The 18,640-nt window shown below is 39.1% G+C and overlaps 1 protein-coding gene across 1 annotated transcript in view; it reads left to right on the forward strand.

Moving 5' to 3' along the window:
- Positions 1 to 5,335: 5,335 nt before the first annotated feature.
- Positions 5,336 to 18,640, forward strand: part of RGS20 (regulator of G protein signaling 20) — a 93,964-nt gene continuing 80,659 nt past the window's right edge. Inside the window, exon 1 of the mRNA XM_046641845.1 lies at positions 5,336 to 5,500. Within this exon, the coding sequence (XP_046497801.1) occupies positions 5,336 to 5,500 (165 nt within the window). The remainder of the gene's footprint in view (positions 5,501 to 18,640) is intronic.

Here is an 18,640-nt window from a genome sequence, read left to right on the forward strand (position 1 = left end):
TGAGCTGCTCCAGGGAGAGGCTGATGTGGCAGGAACTAAGGGCAGCCTCCAGTCAGCAACCAGTGAGGAATTCATGTCCTTAGTCCAACAGCTTTTGAAGAACTAAATCCTGGCAACAACTGTGCAAGTGAGCCGAGAAGTAGATCCTTCCCCAGTCAAGCTTGAGATGCAGCCCCTACCAACATCTTGATGGTAGCCTTATGAGAGACCCTGAGCCAGAGGATGCAGCTAAACTGGCTGATTCCTGTTACTGTCAGATAATAATTGTTGTTCTCTTAATCCACTAAATTTTGGAGTATTTGTTATGCAACAACAGGTAACTAATACAGTTACCATAGCCAAAATAATAATAATAATAGCTAGCATTTAGCAAGAGTTTATTATGTGCTGGGCACTATAATAAGCCCTTTGTATATTCTTTAAGTGAAAGGAAATAGATTAAGCTAGCTTAAGCAAATAGTAATAATATTGTCCAAATAAAATTTTTTTTATTTTTAAAGAAGTCATTGAACCATGTAAATGAAGAGTCTAGGAGCAGATCTTCAGGAACACTGAATTACTCAAATGACATCAGAAATCTGTCTTTCTCTCTGCCTGCTTTTTGACTCTTGTTCGCAATAAGCTGATTTCATTCTTAGGCAGCATTGGCAAAGACATACGTCAGTGGTGCCAGACTTATATTCTACCAGTTAGTAACCCCAGTGGAAAACAAACACGGCTTTTCAAACAGTTTTAGCAAAAGTCCTAGGGCTGACTTTAATCGAACACATACTTGACTTTGAGCATTCTCTGTGGGTAGAAGGATGGAATTCACTAATTGGCCAGGCCTGGGTTGTGTTCACAGACCTGGAGCTGGAGGCAAAATCAGCTCTATCCAAATCACAGGGACTGAGAATGGGATAGACGTATTTCCCTAAAGAAAACTAGAGGGGCCGGTCCCATGGCCAAGTGGTTAAGTTTGCGGGCTCTGCTTCAGCAGCCCAGAGTTTCACTGGTTTGGATCCTGGGCACAGACATTGCACCCCTCATCAGGCCATGCTGAGGTGGTGTCCCACACAGCACAACCAGAGGCACTCACAACTGGAATATACAACTATGCATTGGGGGGCTTTGGGGAGAAGAAGAAAAGAGAAAAAAAAACAACGAAGATTGGCAACAGACGTTAGCTCAGGTGCCAATCTTTAAAAATAAAAAAAGGAAAACTAGAGTTCTGCTATTAGAAAAAGAAGACACGAATGCTGACAAGAAAAAAGAGGTCCTCTACATTCGCCTCTTGACAGTCTGGCATTTACACACACACACACACACACTCTTAACATATCTACATGAAATTTAAAATGTACTCATTCTAAAAGAAGACAACCCAGAGCCTTTTCTAGTTACTGAATTGGCTAAATGTCAAGGGTCATTTGGTGTTTTGCAATCCTTTTGGTCTGGTCCACGTGCAGGTCTTTAAGGCTGTCAATCCACGGTTATGAGATGCTTCTACGACCAACACTTTCAACAGTCAGTGGTGGAGGAAAAACAAGGATCCATGACACACAACAAAAACTGCCTATCCCATCAGTAAAGCAAATGCTTTGATCCACAATCTGAGCTGTGACTACTGGTGCAGTCTTGGACGGAAACCTCCCTTGTCTTGGTCTTCCCTCACTGTCTGAGATGGGCCTCTGTAAGGATTTCATTCTCTGGATCTGCCTGTCTTCAGCTTCCTTTGCCTAAGAGAAGAATGTTAGCTGGGCTTTGCAAGGCTGAGTGTCTTGATACTTTGACTCCATTAACACTTTACTCAATTGGCTGTCAATCCATTTGTTTTCTATCGCTGTCATGAGTTAGTAATCAGGTTCATAGTAACCAAGTTTTATAGATTAGTGGTCCATTAACCTACCTCCGCCACTACACTCTGAGATGTTTATGCTTGTTACACAGAGTTCTCTCAGTTCTGCCTGTTACACTGACCCTTTAGGAAATGTCCTTTTACTTGAAATAATGCAAAATAAACATATGTATTTGTCATAAGTGCTTTACTGAACTTTTGGCATATTGTAAAATTATTTTCTCATACAAACTCCTCTTACTGTAATCTTCACGAAAATTGGTTTACATAGAATGCCAGGGAAGGCCAATCAATGCAACTGTGCCATTACACACAAACACACACACACACCCCCCTCAAATATGAAAAAACAATGTTTCTAGGATCCTGCCAGCACCGAGTGCAAAACATCTTATTAGCAGACTTACTCAAAGTCATTAAAAAATTAAATCTAAGAAAACGAAAGAATTTTCATAGAAATAGTTTTTAAGTAGAAAGAAATTTCCAAAAAAGAGAATCTTTACAGATATGAGGAAGGTGCTAGAGAGAATTTAACAAATGTTCAAAAGAAATATTTACTCCAAGATTTAACAACAGAATAGAAGGTGCAAAAGTGAAAGTGGGAGCCAGAGAAAAAGACTGGTGAACCTAAATGACATCCCTAAAGAAAAAGGGAAACACAAACAGTTTGGTTTGCAGAGTAGGATGTAGCTCTGGCCCTAGTATAGGGAGATGTGGAGGCTGGAACCAAGCGAACTGCTATATGTAGCCCTCAGACGTATCACCTAACGTTTCCTGCAAGTTTCCATATTCACAAAATGAAGATGATAAAATGGGCAGGAGGATGAGACTATCTTGATAGTCCCTTCCAGCTCCAAAAATCACACAGGTCAATTTGAGGCTACTAATACCACCTCTCTGTTTTCATTCTAAGAGTCTAGAACCAAACACCAGGTCCCTAGACCCTCAGACAGTAATAGTTCAACCATCCCCTCACTCAAGTGCCTCTGGGGACCATGTTTTTTAACTGTCAAGAGATTTGTTGCCCTGCCCTGAAACATTTGGTCACTTGAGGAAGTTGCCTCTCTTTTTATTAAAATGTAACAGCTTTATTGAGATATAATTCACATCCTATACAATTCACCCATTTAACACGTACAATTTAATGATTTTTAGTATATTCCCAGGGTTGTGCAACCGTCACTGCAATCAGTTTTATAACATTTTCATCACCCTGAAAAGAAACGTCTTACTCATTAGTAGTCATTCTCCATCTCTCCCCAAACCCTCCTGCCCTAGGCAACTGCCAATGTATTTTCTGTATCTAAAAATTTGCCTATTCTGGACAATTTCTTATAAATGGAATCATACAATATGTGGATTTTTGTAACTGGCTTCTCTCACTTAGCATAATGCTTTCAAGTTTCATCCATGTGGTAGTATGTGTCAGAATTTCATTCCATTTTGTTGCTGAATAGTATTCCATTGTATGGATATACCTCGCTTTGTCTATCTATTCACCAATTGATGAGCATGTGGATTTTTTCCAGTTGTTGAACATTTGTGCACAGGTCTTTGTGTGAACAGATGTTTCACTTCTCTTACCTTGATAGATATGTAAGAGGGAATTGCTGGATCATATGGTAACTCTATGTTGAACATTTTGACGAGTTGCCAAACTGTTTTCCAAAGTGGTTGCAATGTTTTACATTTCCACCAGCTTTGTATGAGAGTCCCAATTTCTCCACATACTCACTAACACTTGTTATTGCCTGTCCTTTTGATTCAAGCCAACCTACTGAGTATGAAGTGGTATCCCATTATGATTTTGATTTGCCTTTCCCTAATGATGTTGAGCATCTTTTCACATGCTTGTTGGCCGTTTGTATTGGCCATTTGGAAAATATCTATTTAGACATCTCACTCATTTTTAGTAGTTTTTTTGTTTTGTTTTTAGTTGTAAGAGCTCTTTATACATTTTGGGTACAAATCCCTTATTACGTATATATGATTATAATATTTTCTCCTGTTTAGTGGTTGTCTTTTCACTTTCTTGATGATGTTGTTTGAAGAACAAAAGTTTTTAATTTTGACGAAATCCAGTTTACCTATTTTTTATTTAGTCACTTCTGCTTTTGGTATTGTATCTAAGAAGGTTTTGCCTAATCCAAGGCCACATTTACCCCCATGTCTTCTTCTAAGAGTTTTAGAAGTTTTGGCTCTTACGTTTAGGTCTATGATTCATTTTGAGTTAATTTTCCTATGTGGTAAGAGGTAGAGGTGTGACTTAATTTTTATGCCTGTGGCTATCCAGTTGTTCCAGCTCTATTTGCTGAAAAGACAACTCCTTCCCCTATTGAATTGCCTTGGCATCTTGTTGAAAATCAGCTGACCATAAATATATGGATTTATTTCTGGACTCCCAATTCTCTTCCATTGATTTATATGTCTGTTCTATGCAAGCACCACAATCTTAATTACTGTAGCTTTGTAGTAAGTTTTAAAATTGAGAAGTGTGAATCCTTGAACTTTGTTCTTGTTTTATGAGATTGTTTTGAATATTCTGGGTCCCTCACAATCTCACATGAATTTTAGAATCTACTTGTCAATTTCTGCAAAAAAAGGGAGCCAAGGTTGATAAGGCTTGTGTGTGTTTTGTAGATCAATTTGGGGTGCCTGGTATCATTTTATAAAAGGAAACTTCTCCAGTTCATGGTCTCCAGGAACACACCTGGGGCCCTTACCTCTGTGCACCCTCAGACTCAGGAGAGGCTACTTGGGCATTAGATACCTTTTGAGAGAAAGATATTATGTTCCACCTCTTCACATTCTGTTTAATAATCCTATATTTATAAAGCACTTTACAAGTATGAAGTATGATGTTAGAAGCCAATTCTTGACTTTATCATTAGATAACTAATTACCTCATAAGAAAACACTTTAATTCATTCTGCATGAGATAAATAAAAAGTGTAATAATCCTCGGGCTTAAGTCTGGGTATGAGTTTAGCATACGTTTCTAGCTACAAAGCTGACTGCTGCTAAAATGACCTTTTAAGAAACCTAGATAGATTAGGGGACCATCTGCCTCTCGATTGCATAGTCCAAGATGTCAAGCACTATTCCCTATCACATAACTACGAATACAGAATTTTGCCAAGCAATCTACTTCTTTTATCATTATATACCAAGCCATACATCACTTGAATAACTTCTTTCATTTTTGATTTAGGATTAAATTGAATTAGAATACATTGCTACCTGTAGAGGGCAGTCATAAGATACCTAGACATTTAGGATAGGAGGCTCTACCTGGAATAGAACACTAAAGATCTGAGGATAAGCTGCTGATCCAGAAAACAGATAATCCTTTTGCTTCCATTAGTATAACTTTCCAGGGAGGCCCTCAGCAGAATGAGAGACGGCCCAGCATCAGCCAAACGAAGAGAAATAGAGTGGACCCGGAGCTAGTGTTAAAATCAGGTTACAGGACTCATTTGGAGCCCTTACTGTAAAAACATGCCCCAGCTTTCCCAAGACAGCCCAGAGTGTCTCCAGACACATTGCTCCAAGCCGTCTGTGTGGAAGCAATTTCTGCCCCTGCCTCGGGCTGAGGGATATGATGCAAACATTCACCAAACCATGGAAAATGAAGGCGGCACCAAGGTTGTGCATGATCTCAAGGTAAGACAATCTCCACAAGCCATGATAATTTCTTGACAAGGAAAGGGTTTATCCAGAAAGAATTAAACCATAAGCAAGCTTTACTGCCATTGCTCACTTTATCTTGTTGATGATATATCAAAAATGTTTTCAAACCAACCCCAAGAGAAAAACTAGAACCTTGATGATAATTACCTGCTATGTCTAGTTTTCTCCAACCTAAACAGCTTCCCTTTACCAAGACAAATGACCATTTATTTATTTTTGTTTGTTTCAGGAGGTAATGCTTTAAAAAGCAGAAAACCTAGACATAGATTTTTGTGGCTATCGCTAATAACCCTTGAATGTTTTTCTCTGATATAAAGATTATATCCCATATAATAATGAAAGAAAAATTATAGACTGCTTTATACAAAAATTGCTAGAGAAAAAAATTGTTAAACTAATACAGAAACATAAGAACATTAAGGAGTTAAAGGGTGTTTTTCCTAAATTCATAGTTTCCTAAGGTAGATTTCCTAAGCTAGATAACATCATTTCCCCAAAGAGTGACAATTTTGCAGCTCAGTGTTGTGTGTATCTTTACAAAAAGTAGAGTTTAAGTCTGTAAATCCTCTTAACTATTAATAGAACCATCTCTTAAAAGGTTATTTGCTGTAGAGGGGGATGGGCATGTGTTAATGTCTGACAAATAATGAGCAGAGCTTAGAATTAAAATCATAGTACAGCAAACCTGTCCAACCACTGTAACACCAGAAATTTCATTTCTCCCTGTGCCACGGCTTGTATCCTGATAATAATCATTATTTATTTGTAGACTCTCTATTTAATTCTCTGGATCTACCTTTTCCCTGATGTCATTTTAACCAATTGGTACAAGGCAAAGAAAAGTAAAAAAAAACAAGTCATTAGGAGGCTTTTTCTGTAGAAATGTACTGAGCTTTGTTTCTAAGCTTTGAGAGATATGAGAACAAATAATACATGAAATTCCACACCCCCTATTATCACCTAAGCACTAGGTCTTTAGGAAACTAGAATGAAACTGGATATCGTGGCCAGAAGTCCTTAATTAATGGGAATCTAAATGTAGGCAACACGCGCAAAAGAGATTTCTAGAGGGTAGAATTTGGAGGCTCCTCTGAGGAAACAGACAGCAACAACAGCATACATATGTTGTGTGTGTGTGTGTACATATATATATATATATATATATATATATACATATATATAGAAGGTGCACACACATATAATTTCAAAGAAACTGTCTTGAGAGTATGCTTTAAGCAGAATCATAGGCAAATGAATTGCAAAGGTATTTAAGAATCAGCAGTGCACCCTCCCACAGCATCCTGGAATCGAATGCACTGCTGACGCTGGGCAATGCAAGCCGCCATCCTGAACACATTAACCCCAGTAAACAGGCTCCAACCTGTACACAGCAGTGTGAACGGTCAGGAGTGATCCATTTAGGATGCTACTGGCCTCTCCATTAACTTTGTCTTTTTGAAAGATCTTTTCATATTTCATCTGAATATAGATGCACATATCCCTCTTCTAGAAAATGTAAGCAAAACAGAACTCAATTGATTTCAATTCTACAAATGTCATTGAGTCCTTGCTATCTGCAAAACCTTAAACTCGATTTTGAGAAAGAGAAACTTATGCTCCTCCCTCTCTACAGACTGACAATATATTGAGAAAGACAAACATATCAACATATTATCATCGTACATATTATCATATTATTGGTATGACATGTCAATAATAGAGGATATCTATGTAATTACATTCTTTCAATCAGTAAGGCAGTAATAAATTAGGGATAGAATATAATCAATATGAAGTAAAACAACTGAAAAAGTCCTAATAAAAAAGTGAAAGAGGTGAAATTTAAGGTACATGTGAAATAATGTCTAGGAACACAGGGAAGCAGACAGGGAGAACATGGACTACAATGTGTCTAGAGGTCCAGGCCCCAGGAAATAACCCTCCAAAATCCTCAACCTAAGCCTAACACCACGTACAAAAATTAAACCAAAATGGACCCTGGCCTCAAATGTACAGCAATATGAAAAACTATAAAACTTTTAGAAAAGAATGACGGAAACTCTCTGCAACCTAAGCCTAGACAGAGTTCTTAGACATCAAAAGCATAATCCATAAAGGAAAAATTGATAAATTGAGCCTCATCAAAAATAAAAACTTTTGCTCTGCCAAAGACCCTATTTAAAAAGATAAGAAGATAAGATACAGACTTTGAAAAAACATGTGCAAACCCATAGCTGACAAAAGCTTTGTATCTAGAATACATAAAGAACTCTCAAAACTCAAGAGTAAAAAACAAACAATCCAATTAAGAATACGGGCAAAAACATGAACAGAAATTTCATCAAAGAACACATACAAATGGCAAACAAACCCATGAAAAGATGGTCAACATCAATAGCCATTAGGGAAATGAAAATTAAAAGCACACTGCAATATCACTACACACCTATCAGAATGGCTAAATGAAAAACAGTGACAAAACCAATGCTGGCAAGGATGTAGAGCAACTAAATCACCCATACATTGCTGGTAGGAATGCAAAATGTTACAGCCAGTCAGGAAACAATTTGGCGGTTTCTTACAAAACCAAACATGCAGCTATCCTATGGCCCAGCAATTTCACTATTGGGCATTTATCCCAGAGAAATGAAAGCCTACGTTCACGCAAACTCTGTGTGCTAATGTTCATAGCAGCTTTATTCATAACAGCCAAAAACTCAGACCAACCCAAAAGTCCTTCAAGAGATGAATGATTAAGCAAAGCGTTGTACATCCATGCTGTGGAATACTATGAAGCAACTAAAAGAAGTGAGCTATTGATACACAAAAGGAATGAACTATTGATATCTATTCCTTGGATATATCTCAAGGGAATGATGCAGAAAGAAAAAAGCCAGTCCCAAAGGGTCACATACTGTATGATTCCATTTATATAACGTTCTTGGAATAAAATGAGAGAGATGGAGAACAGATTAATGGTGCCAAAGATTAGGATAGAGAGAGGGTGATGGATGTAGCTGCAAACGGGGGGTACTAGGGAGCCTTGTGGATGGAACAGCTCTTTATCCTGATTTCCATGGTGGTTACACAAACCTAGACATGTGATAAAATTGCATAGAGCTGCATGTGAAACTTGTGGAATCTGAATAAACTCTTTGAGTTGTATCAATGTCAGTTTCCTAGTTTTGGTATTGTACCAGACTTATGAATTTTCCAGTGGAGGAAACTGAGTGAAGAGTGCATGCGATCACCCTGCACATTTGTTTTTTTTGAACTTCCTGTGAGTCTATAATTATATCAAAATAAAGAGTTTAAAAAAAACCTCCAGGCAGGTTAGACTAATGATACCAACACAACATTTGCCTGTATTTATTGTTATAGTTCTTTCAGTTTTTCTTTCCATTTGGATCCTTAACCAATTTCACTAGGTCAGTAGCATTGATGTCACTAGACACATTTTAGAGATGAGAAAACAAGTTTGGAAACACTGTTAGTTACAAATGTGAAGTCAGCTGAGTGTGCTTTGAACCTAGATTTTTCTGACACTGATTTTATCACTAATTCGATTGCTTCTGACAGTGATTTAGAAAGCAGGCTATAATTTTCTGGATTTGAAGCTCACCTTCTTAATAGTGTTTTCCCTGTGCATTCTGCCCAAAGTACCCCAACATGGGCCACTAATTTACTACAAAATAAATTAATACCGACACACACATGTGTGCACATGCGCACACACACAAACTCATGCACTCAGAATTTTTTTCTCTACAAAGATTTTTACTTCCTTTCACTCAGGGCAAAGATTGCAAGTGGGAGGCAGGGTGCACCCTGGGCCAGTCATTCTTCCTAAGTGATAGACATGAGATTGAGAGAAAGCATTTTTTGCAGTACACATTTTATTTATTTATTTTTATTGAAGTAACAATGGTTTGTAACATTATGTAAATTTCAGGTCTACATCATTATATTTCAACTTCTATACAGACTGTATCATGTTCACCAACAAAAGTCTAGTTGTCATCTGTCACCATACATGTGTGCCCCTTTACCTCATTCCCCCTCCTCCCATCCCCCTTCGCCTCTGATAACCAACCTGTTCTCTGTGTCTATGTATTTGTTTGTTTATCTTCAGCATATGAGTGAAATCGTGTGGTATTTGTCTTTCTCCATCTGACTTATTTCACTTAGCATAACACACTCAAGGTCCATCCATGTTGTCAAAAATGGCAGGATTTCATGAAAGAGAGAAAGCTTTACAGACACACTGGCAAAAGCCAAACATCTACCTATTTATCTATCAATTGATCAATATAGATACGTATGTAATGTATGTATACACGTGTTTGCATTCTTTCTCAGTAATAAAAGTGGTCAAATCTTAGACTAGAAAGTTGTTTCCACAAAATTATTTTTCTTAGCATTCCAATGTCAGTGCCCCTCTAAGAATGCAGGTTCTAAGTGCTCTCCTGTTCCAGATGTGTGGTCTCTTGAGCTACCCAAAGGGTAGCTACAAAGATGATAGAGCTTTTGTGTGATGAAAAAGAATAGAGGAAAGAAGAAAGGAAGAATATCTTAGTAAGAAAGGAATTATGCTTCTGGTATCTAATATCTTAATATTAATGTATTCAGAAGAAAAAATTATTATATCCTGCCTCCATTTGTGAAAGAGAAGGTTCACTGAGAAGTACAAAGTTCGTCCTTATCTTTCAAAGCCCCTCTGAAAAGGCTTCTGTAGTAGTTAGTTTAGCACTTGAGATGTTCACAAGCCTCTTTTGGAAAAGGCTCATTTGGAAGTCTGTCATGATTACATCTTCCGTAGTGAGCCCACACATGTTAATTGGCAATCCTCCAGTACCTATTGTAGGGCGTTTCCAGATGGGGCAAAGGGAGTATAGCTGTTGTTAACCCAAAGGTAGTCTGGCTCACCAGGCTCCAGACTCAGGGACTTGAGTTCTCAATGAGCTATGTGTTCATTGTCTTCCTTTGATGGGGACCGTAAAGAAGTCTGTGGGTGCAGCCTCTAGAAAGGTGAAAGAACTTCTTCAATTACTCAGTCACAGAATTACTAGCTCACAAAATCCAGGACTATTGTGTAACACTCAGAGCAAAACTAAAATAAAGTCAAATAGTATTTCAGCTTGTCATGAAGGGTATTGTTATCGTCTCAGAGTTTTGCTTATATAGGTAATTTGGACTCTCTTTAAACTTGATGAAGCATTGAGATACCAGCTAATGCCTTTCAAAATAATAAATGAAATGGTGATCAATTTAAAAGTGAATGGCAAAAATCAACCACCAAAATCTCTCATATAATCTTTATAAAATTTAAGAAATAAATGATATTTTCATGAATAACAAGTATGTTTCACCTTGACTGACGAAAACACCAGACACCAAATATTAGGTCTTCAGTATAGGTAGCCCACTTCAGACAACCCATCTGTATCAGTCAGGAGGGCGAGCTCACACTGCAGTATCAAATAAACCCCTAGGATCTCAGCGGCTTGCAAATAAAAGCATATTTTTCACTCACGCCACAGTGTGAGGTAGGTCACTTTTAAGCAGTGACCTCAGGACTAGGGTTGCTTCCATCTTGTGGCTCTGACATATTGTGAATCTGAGCTCGCTCTGGAGGCATATTCAGGAAAGGGAGAGCAGGAAAGGCGTACCTTAAGCTTAACCCCCTCCATGGGTGGTGAACCCCATTGCTTCCACTCATGTTCACATTTATTAACCAGAGCCAAGTACAAAGCCAATCTAATTGCAAAGGAGGCTGGAGAGGAGGTGGAGAAGACCAAGGTACTGAGCAGGACTTACAGGCCCCACCACACCCTCCACTCAGCCCTGAGCTCTAATTTCTTTTAGAAAACTCGGATGACTACCAAAAAGAAAAAAAAGAGTAAAGCATCCTTTATACTTCAGAAAAGAATGTATATCTTTAAAAGATACGTATAAATATATACACATACATAAGGAATATATAACGTACAGCTGTGCTTTCCAATTGACTTGAAAAAATCCTCTGAAGTTAAAGAATTCAGTCATTAATTATTTTTCATTAACTATCACAAAGTGAACCTTCTGAGAAAAATGTGACTTTTTTAGTCCTTCAGTGGACATATCATGTAAAAAATCCAAATGTTTGCTTACTAAACCGCAATGTGAGCGTCTTCACTTTCCACAGGGGAAGTAAAGATTTTGCTACTCTGAAGGTAACAGTATACAAAGAAGATCCACATCAGTCTCACTCTTCAAAGTTTTACATAAAAACTTTTAAATACAGGTTTTGGTCATGTTTGCCAATTTTTTAAATATTTAAATAATTGTCTTTCAGAGTTTTATGTTAAAGATTGAGTTTTCACCCCTGGATTATGTTTTCAGAGGCCAACATAAACACAAAAATACAACTTTCCATATTCTATTTATGTACCACAGTGGGAGCTGCTAGTATGTGCTTCTGACATTCACTGGTTATCACAATTGACCTTGACCTTTCAGAAAGATCTTTAAAAGTGGCAAAAGATCCTGTCTGGAAGTCTAAAAAACACACTGTAAAAGTCCTGGTCAGCCTCGGTGTGCCATCTGATTTTTTTTTTTCGTGAAATTTATAACTCTCAGATTTTAAATTAATGGTTATGAAAAAATATATTAAAGTCTCATTTCCACTGTTGAAAAGATCTCACAAAATTATGTTGGCTTTCCTGCCAAAATCAAGGCAGCCCTCACAAAACCATCAAATCACTGCAAACGTCCTAGAAAGTTTACATTAAAGTTTTGCCTTCTTGCAAGGTAAAGTTGTAGATGAACTTTCCTGGGAACCTTAGATAGTAAAGTTGTTGTTAGAGGCTCTGAATGAACCATTTCTTTCCATTCTGTGAGTAAAAGCAATTCAGATTAGGCTTGTATAATTCAAGAGCTTATTTTAGAAACTTCTATAGAATGGTTTTACAGTTACTGCATTTAAAATGACTGAGAAAAGGAATTTTAAGATGAAGCAAATATGTTGAAAGATAATAGTTTACATCAGGTAGTGACAATTGGAATATATTCAAAAATGAATCCCAAATTGCAGACTCCATAAGTAATTTAATTTGACATCAATGATCTAACCAAATGTGTTTTCCCATAAAAATATTTTTGCTTATACGATTTTGAATTCTCAACACTAAAAATCGTAAGGATTCATTTTCAAATGAACTAAAATAGCATAAGCATAGTCTCAACATCTTTTTGTAAATGCCATTTCAAATTGCATGTGATTAGAAGATTAAAGAAAATAGCAGCAAGGCAGAAGCCTGGCAGCTCGGGAACCTGAGCCCAGGAGTCTGTAGGAGACACTAGGAAGACAGTTCAGCACCAACAAACATCCTCCCATCATTACATCCCCAGGTTCTCATTTCCAATGCCCAGGAGAGAGAATCTGGCCCACTATGGGTCTGGTACCTACCCCTGGGTCAATCAGCCCTGGCCATCCTGTAGATTGTGCGATAATTAAAGGAGTTGTCCAACACAGGTTTTGAGTGACTGCAACTTTGAACCAGCCTATGTGCCTCCCAAAGCAACTACAATACTCAAAGGAGCAGCCTGATCTAGATGTTCAAGTCCTGGCATTTTTACATCTATCACTCACAAGCTTTATAATCACAGCCCAGACATAAATCCACACATTACCTCTGTTTATTCCCTATCTAGCAAAGATCTGTGCATGGGCCCCACAGTAACTAGAGTCTAGAGTCACCAGATATATCCACCTCCCCCAGAGGACACAGGTGACTGCAATGTTTTTGTGTGACCCTCTCTGTTCTCTTGAGTCAAGCCAGACTGATGCAATGTGGGTCATCTGATAATCCAGACACACTGACATGTGAATATTTTTATCTCTAAGTTATAAGTAAAGGTTGCTCGAGGCTGTGTAAAAATAGTTAAGCAAAATATGACCAAATAGAATATGTAAAACATTACTACAGAGAAATGATCAAAGCATTTGATATTACCGATTTCACACCACATTTCCCAATTCTACAATAAATCTGCTCTCTCCGCTTCTCAAGTTAGATTTTGTCCCATTTAGATAAGACTTTCTTCTGTGGCCATTTGCCCAGGAGATCACATGTTCTGAGGAATATATTTTTTGAGGTTTTCAGTGGAAGAAAGAGCTTTATTACCATCAGCACCACCCAAGGAGGACATGCACTTAATTATGAAGACAGTTGTGTTGCAGAATAAGTTTACTGGATTGAAAAATAAGCATATGATAAGCAAATAAAGCCAGGTACCACTGTTTCCTTTTTCCTGTTTTTGTCTTTTCTTAAAACTAGCTGTAAACTGACTATTTTTAACAACTTAATAGTGTCATTAAGATCTGTAAGCTTCTCCTCGCCCAGAGTTGCAGTTTTGGAGAAGAAAGCCAGGCATCTTCCACCATTTGTTGGCCCGTGGGGGAGTCCAGGCTATTGGGAGCCAATCATTATTTCACATGCATTCTTTACAGTACTAGAGGTAGGCAAGATGAAGAGTGTGAGGAACAGGAAGCAAACGTAGGTCTCCCAGGCACTGTGTCCACGAGCCTGGGCCACGATGAGAGACAGGAGAAGTCCGCCTCCCTCTCTCTCCTCTACCCATCACCTTAGACCCTTCCCCAACATCTCCGGGCATACCCTAGGCACCTCATTCTCTCCTTCTGGACTGGTCCCCATTACGAAAAAAATAAAGTTCAAATTCATTTGCGCTTAGATATAACTGAATTAATATATTGTGCCTACTCACAAAATCTATAGGGATTGCTAATAATAAGTCCACAAGAATGAACTCCCAATAATGTAATTTGGGACATATAAAATCCGAGCAGGAGGGAGACCTGGTGTTTGGGGCTATTTCTGGCCCCTCCTCAGGAGCCACACTCCAGGCTGTTCCAAAGCCCAGCCCATCTGGCACTGGCTTCTATTGTTGATTACAGAGAAGCCGAGGCATTCCTGGCATCCTCCCTTCACTTCGAAACCTCTTTTTTTTCTCTGCAGCCCTGGCCAAAGGCCGGGTTATAACTCTGCTTGGCTTGTGCATCAGAAATGGGCTGTGTTTTAGATACATGAAATCACAAGGGGGAGAAAAAAAAAAGAATGCCTTTGGGTTTTAGGAAATCAGAACAGTAGAGGGCTCACGACATTTTCAAATTCCTTGCCACAGAATCAGGATTCAGAGCTCAGCTGCTTCCTCTTGGCACACAGCCCTCCACCACATGCCCAGATGCAATAACCACTCTGAGGAGCCCGAGAGCAAGATGGGCTCTTCTTTCCTAACACTTTGTAAAAGTCGGCCTGAGGGGAGTGAAGAATGGTAAATGGTGACATCTGGTGGAAATTCAAGCATTGCAGGATTTCAAACTAGTAAAACTTGAAGCTCGGTTGTAACTAACCAAAGTCTGATTGCTTGAAGACACCCTTTATCTCAACTGAGAAAGTTCAGTTCTGTGCATCCTTTTGGTGTACCCAAGTACAAACTGCCACCAGGCAGTATGATGACATAAAAGCAATGTCTTTGGAATGGTAAGAACTGGTGTTTGAATTCAGGTCCAAATTGGGTTTAATTCTCTGAGTTTTGGTTTTGTCATTTATAAAATCAAGACAATAATACCTGTCACATTAATTTTATTAGGCCTTTTTTAAATCAGATACTTAGAATTTTAAAAAAACAATCTATATCCATGGGCCAGGCTTCTCATTAATCCTGTGCTGCTGCCCTGGGGAACCCCCGGTACTCACGTGCTTGTTTGTAGCCAGTTTCTCCCACAATAGTTGTTAACCTGTCATTTCCATCTACAGGTGGGCCCTGACACCTACTGGACACATGATAAGGGCACAGTCAATGTTGATTAGCTGATTGATTAGTAGAAAGAAATGCATTATTTCCTTAACTTCATTCCCACCATGTGGGTGACCTCTTTAAGCTAAGGTCGTTGTTATAATATTTCTTCAGCCAAATGTCTCACGTGCCCTGAAGGAAATTAATGATAGTTATGAATCCTGAGTGCTCCACAAATGTGTAATTTCAATTCAGTGCCAACCTCCAGCTTCCTCAAGAAAAACACCCCTTTTAAAATGCGAAGCAAAGCAATCCAATTGAGTTGAGTCCAACTCAAAGAAATCAATGACCGCTAACAAGTTCTCCGGCAGCCAGGCCAGAACAGGGAGAAAGCCTTAGAAGGACAGGGCCCCGCACGGCCCAGTGAGGCTCCACAAAGCCTGGTTTATTAGGAACCGCTGGAAAAGCTACAAAGCCCGTGCAGCCATCCTGAGCCCTGTCACAGATTGCCCACTTTGGACAGAACAATGTCTTCCCTTGTTCTTGTCATCTTGTTTGTTGATTTTTGCGCTCCACCAGTGTGAAAGTGGTGGATCTGGCCCAGGACGATGGGGAAAAATGGAGTGAAGGCTCCTCAGGGAGGACCTGTTCACGTTCCCTTTTGCAGCAGGCCCTTTCTGAACAGCTGTTTTAATAACCTCGTACCCTGGAGGCTTGCACATGGAATTGTGGCAGCGTCTATCCCACCATTTCTTGTCTATTGCAATTTAAAAAGTGATAAGAGACACTGTTTAGAAGTTAAAAATTATGTCTTTTAAAAACTTTTTATTACAGAAGAAGTCAAATATACATAAAAGCAGAGAAAAATGACATAATAAAATGCTATGTACCCATTACCCAGCTTCAACAATTTTCAGCTCCAGATCATGTCATTTACAAGTCCATTCATTTAACAATATTGATTGAATACTCATAATGTCTCTAGTGAAGTGTAAAGTACGGCTTTAGGTTTTTGAGAGACAGCTCTGAATAAGGCAAAGTGCTGACCCTCACAGGGCTTAGAGTCTAATAGGGAAAGAGACTATCACAGTATAGCACAGGTGTGCTATAGGAGGAAGCCAACACACAGCTCACCCAACCTGGGGGAGCTTCCCGAAGGAAATGGCTTCTCAGGTGAGGCTTGAAGGCTAAGTAGGAGATTGCCCTGGGAAAGAAGAGGAGCAGATTGGGAAAGGGGTGTGATTCAGACAGAGGGAGCAGTTATACAAAATGCCAGGAATGAGAATGAACAAGAGGATTTTAGGAACTGAAGGAACCTTAATATGATTGGAGCTTTGAGTACAAAGGAATAGTGAGAAAGATGGGTAAGTAAAGAGTACAGACGGACAAATCATTGAAGGCCTTATACGCCACATTAAGTCCTGTACAGAAATGAGGGGCTGCTGAGCGGTTAGAGGGAGGGAAGTAGCATGATCACATTTGCTTTTAGAAAGATCATTCATCTGCAGGGTGGGGACCAGGTTAGAGTGGACAGAGGCACTGTGTAGGCTGCAAGGCGGGACCTGTTTAGGAGGCTGGTTAATTTAATTAAGCAGCTGGGGAAGTCACAGGGGGATGTTGCTAAGTGGCTGTTTGGGAAGGCTACTGGCTCTAGAGCTCTCTCTGTGGATTCTGCTCTGCTTCTCTGCTTTAAGGTGGGGCCAGAGTTTGGGATTGGGGTTGGTGTGTGTGTGTGTGTGTGTTTGTGTATGGGGTGGCAGCTGGGGAGTTCTCAAGAAAGGGCAATGGAGAGTAATTATGTGTCAGAGAATGGGCGCCACATTGAACCCAGAAGTCAGCTCTGTTAGAAGCCCTAGGGACCACCTTCACTATATCCCTCTTTAAGCAGAAAAGGAAACTGCAGCCAGGTGAGTGCAGACTTACCCCAAGCCACAAAGGAAACTGGTGGGAGGGCCTCCATCTCCTGACTCGGCCACCCCTTCCTCTATCCATGGCTTTTCCACAGCTCTGTGCTTTGCCAGCCTTCTGCCTTCATTTCATTAGGCACCAGAGGAGAGCAACAGAGCCCAGGGAAAATGTTAGGTTTCAAATGACAGCAGTGTTGGAGACCTTTATACATATACAATTTAAGAAAGAGATTTTCATTATTGTGAGCATCTCCAACCCATGCATTTCTCATGCTTGTGTTTTTCAAACTTGCATTTGCCTCCACCAGCTCTTAGGATTTTGATGAAAGGGTTTTTCATTTCTCATAGTTACTACGTCAATCCTTGATAAGCCTTAGGACGAAATATTACAATATGAACCCTGTTGATCCGTTCTATATCTCCTTAAGAGAAACTGTATATGAAGTGAAAAATGTATGATTTACAATTATATTAGACTAGACTGTCAATCTTTTTGGAAAGCTTTGCTGCACTCAGATTAAAAGCTTTCTTGGAAAAAATAATTAAATAGAAACTTCAGAAATTATACAGAGTTTCAACTATATTGCATTTCATTTCAGAATAACAATATTCTGGACTCCATGGATTTAATTTACCAAAGGTGTCTGACATTCTATGAGGCAGATTCTCCTAAAGCCTTCACTTTGGTGTGTATTCCCTACTATCTAAAATGTCAGGGCTTCTCTGTTACTGCCTAAAATGCTCTTCCGTAGTTTTAGATAAATCAGGCTATTATATAAGTTGTATTATTCTTTTAGGACCTCAGAGAACTAACCAATTTACTAAGGAAAGTGGAGAACTAGCAGCCATGTGATTAACCGACCCAGTACCTATAGAGTTCTAGTCAGTAACTCAACCTCCAGTGGAGGTTTGGGAGCATAACTAGTCCTGGAATTCTCATTACTTGCTGAGTGTGAGAAGAATGAGAAATTGGAATTTTGGTCTAAGAGAATTAATGTGGCCGAAGGTACTGAATTACAACTAGAAACTAGCATAGATATTCGGAGAATATGCGTCAACAGTATCACTGTCATCAATTACTGTCATTGGCATCAGTAAATAATGACCACGTCCCCTGGATTTGCGTCAGAAAGCATCACAGTCAACCACAACTGGGCACAGAGCCCTCAGGTTGGTGGCCCAGTTCTGCTCCTTACTAGTCCTAACAGAAATCATCTAATCTCACTGGTCTGCAGTTTCCTCATTAAATAGCTGCGGGTCAGGGGGCAGTGATCAGTGAACTAACATGTATGAGAACATTTTGTAAATGTCTGTACATCAGGGTAAAAAAGTCAATTACTTTTACGATAAAAATAAGTATGCAAAATATAGTGGGTATTTTGTTAGGGTACTGCCTATATTCCCTACG

This window comes from Equus quagga, chromosome 16 (genome assembly GCF_021613505.1).
Source record: "Equus quagga isolate Etosha38 chromosome 16, UCLA_HA_Equagga_1.0, whole genome shotgun sequence".
NCBI classification, from domain to species: domain Eukaryota; kingdom Metazoa; phylum Chordata; class Mammalia; order Perissodactyla; family Equidae; genus Equus; species Equus quagga.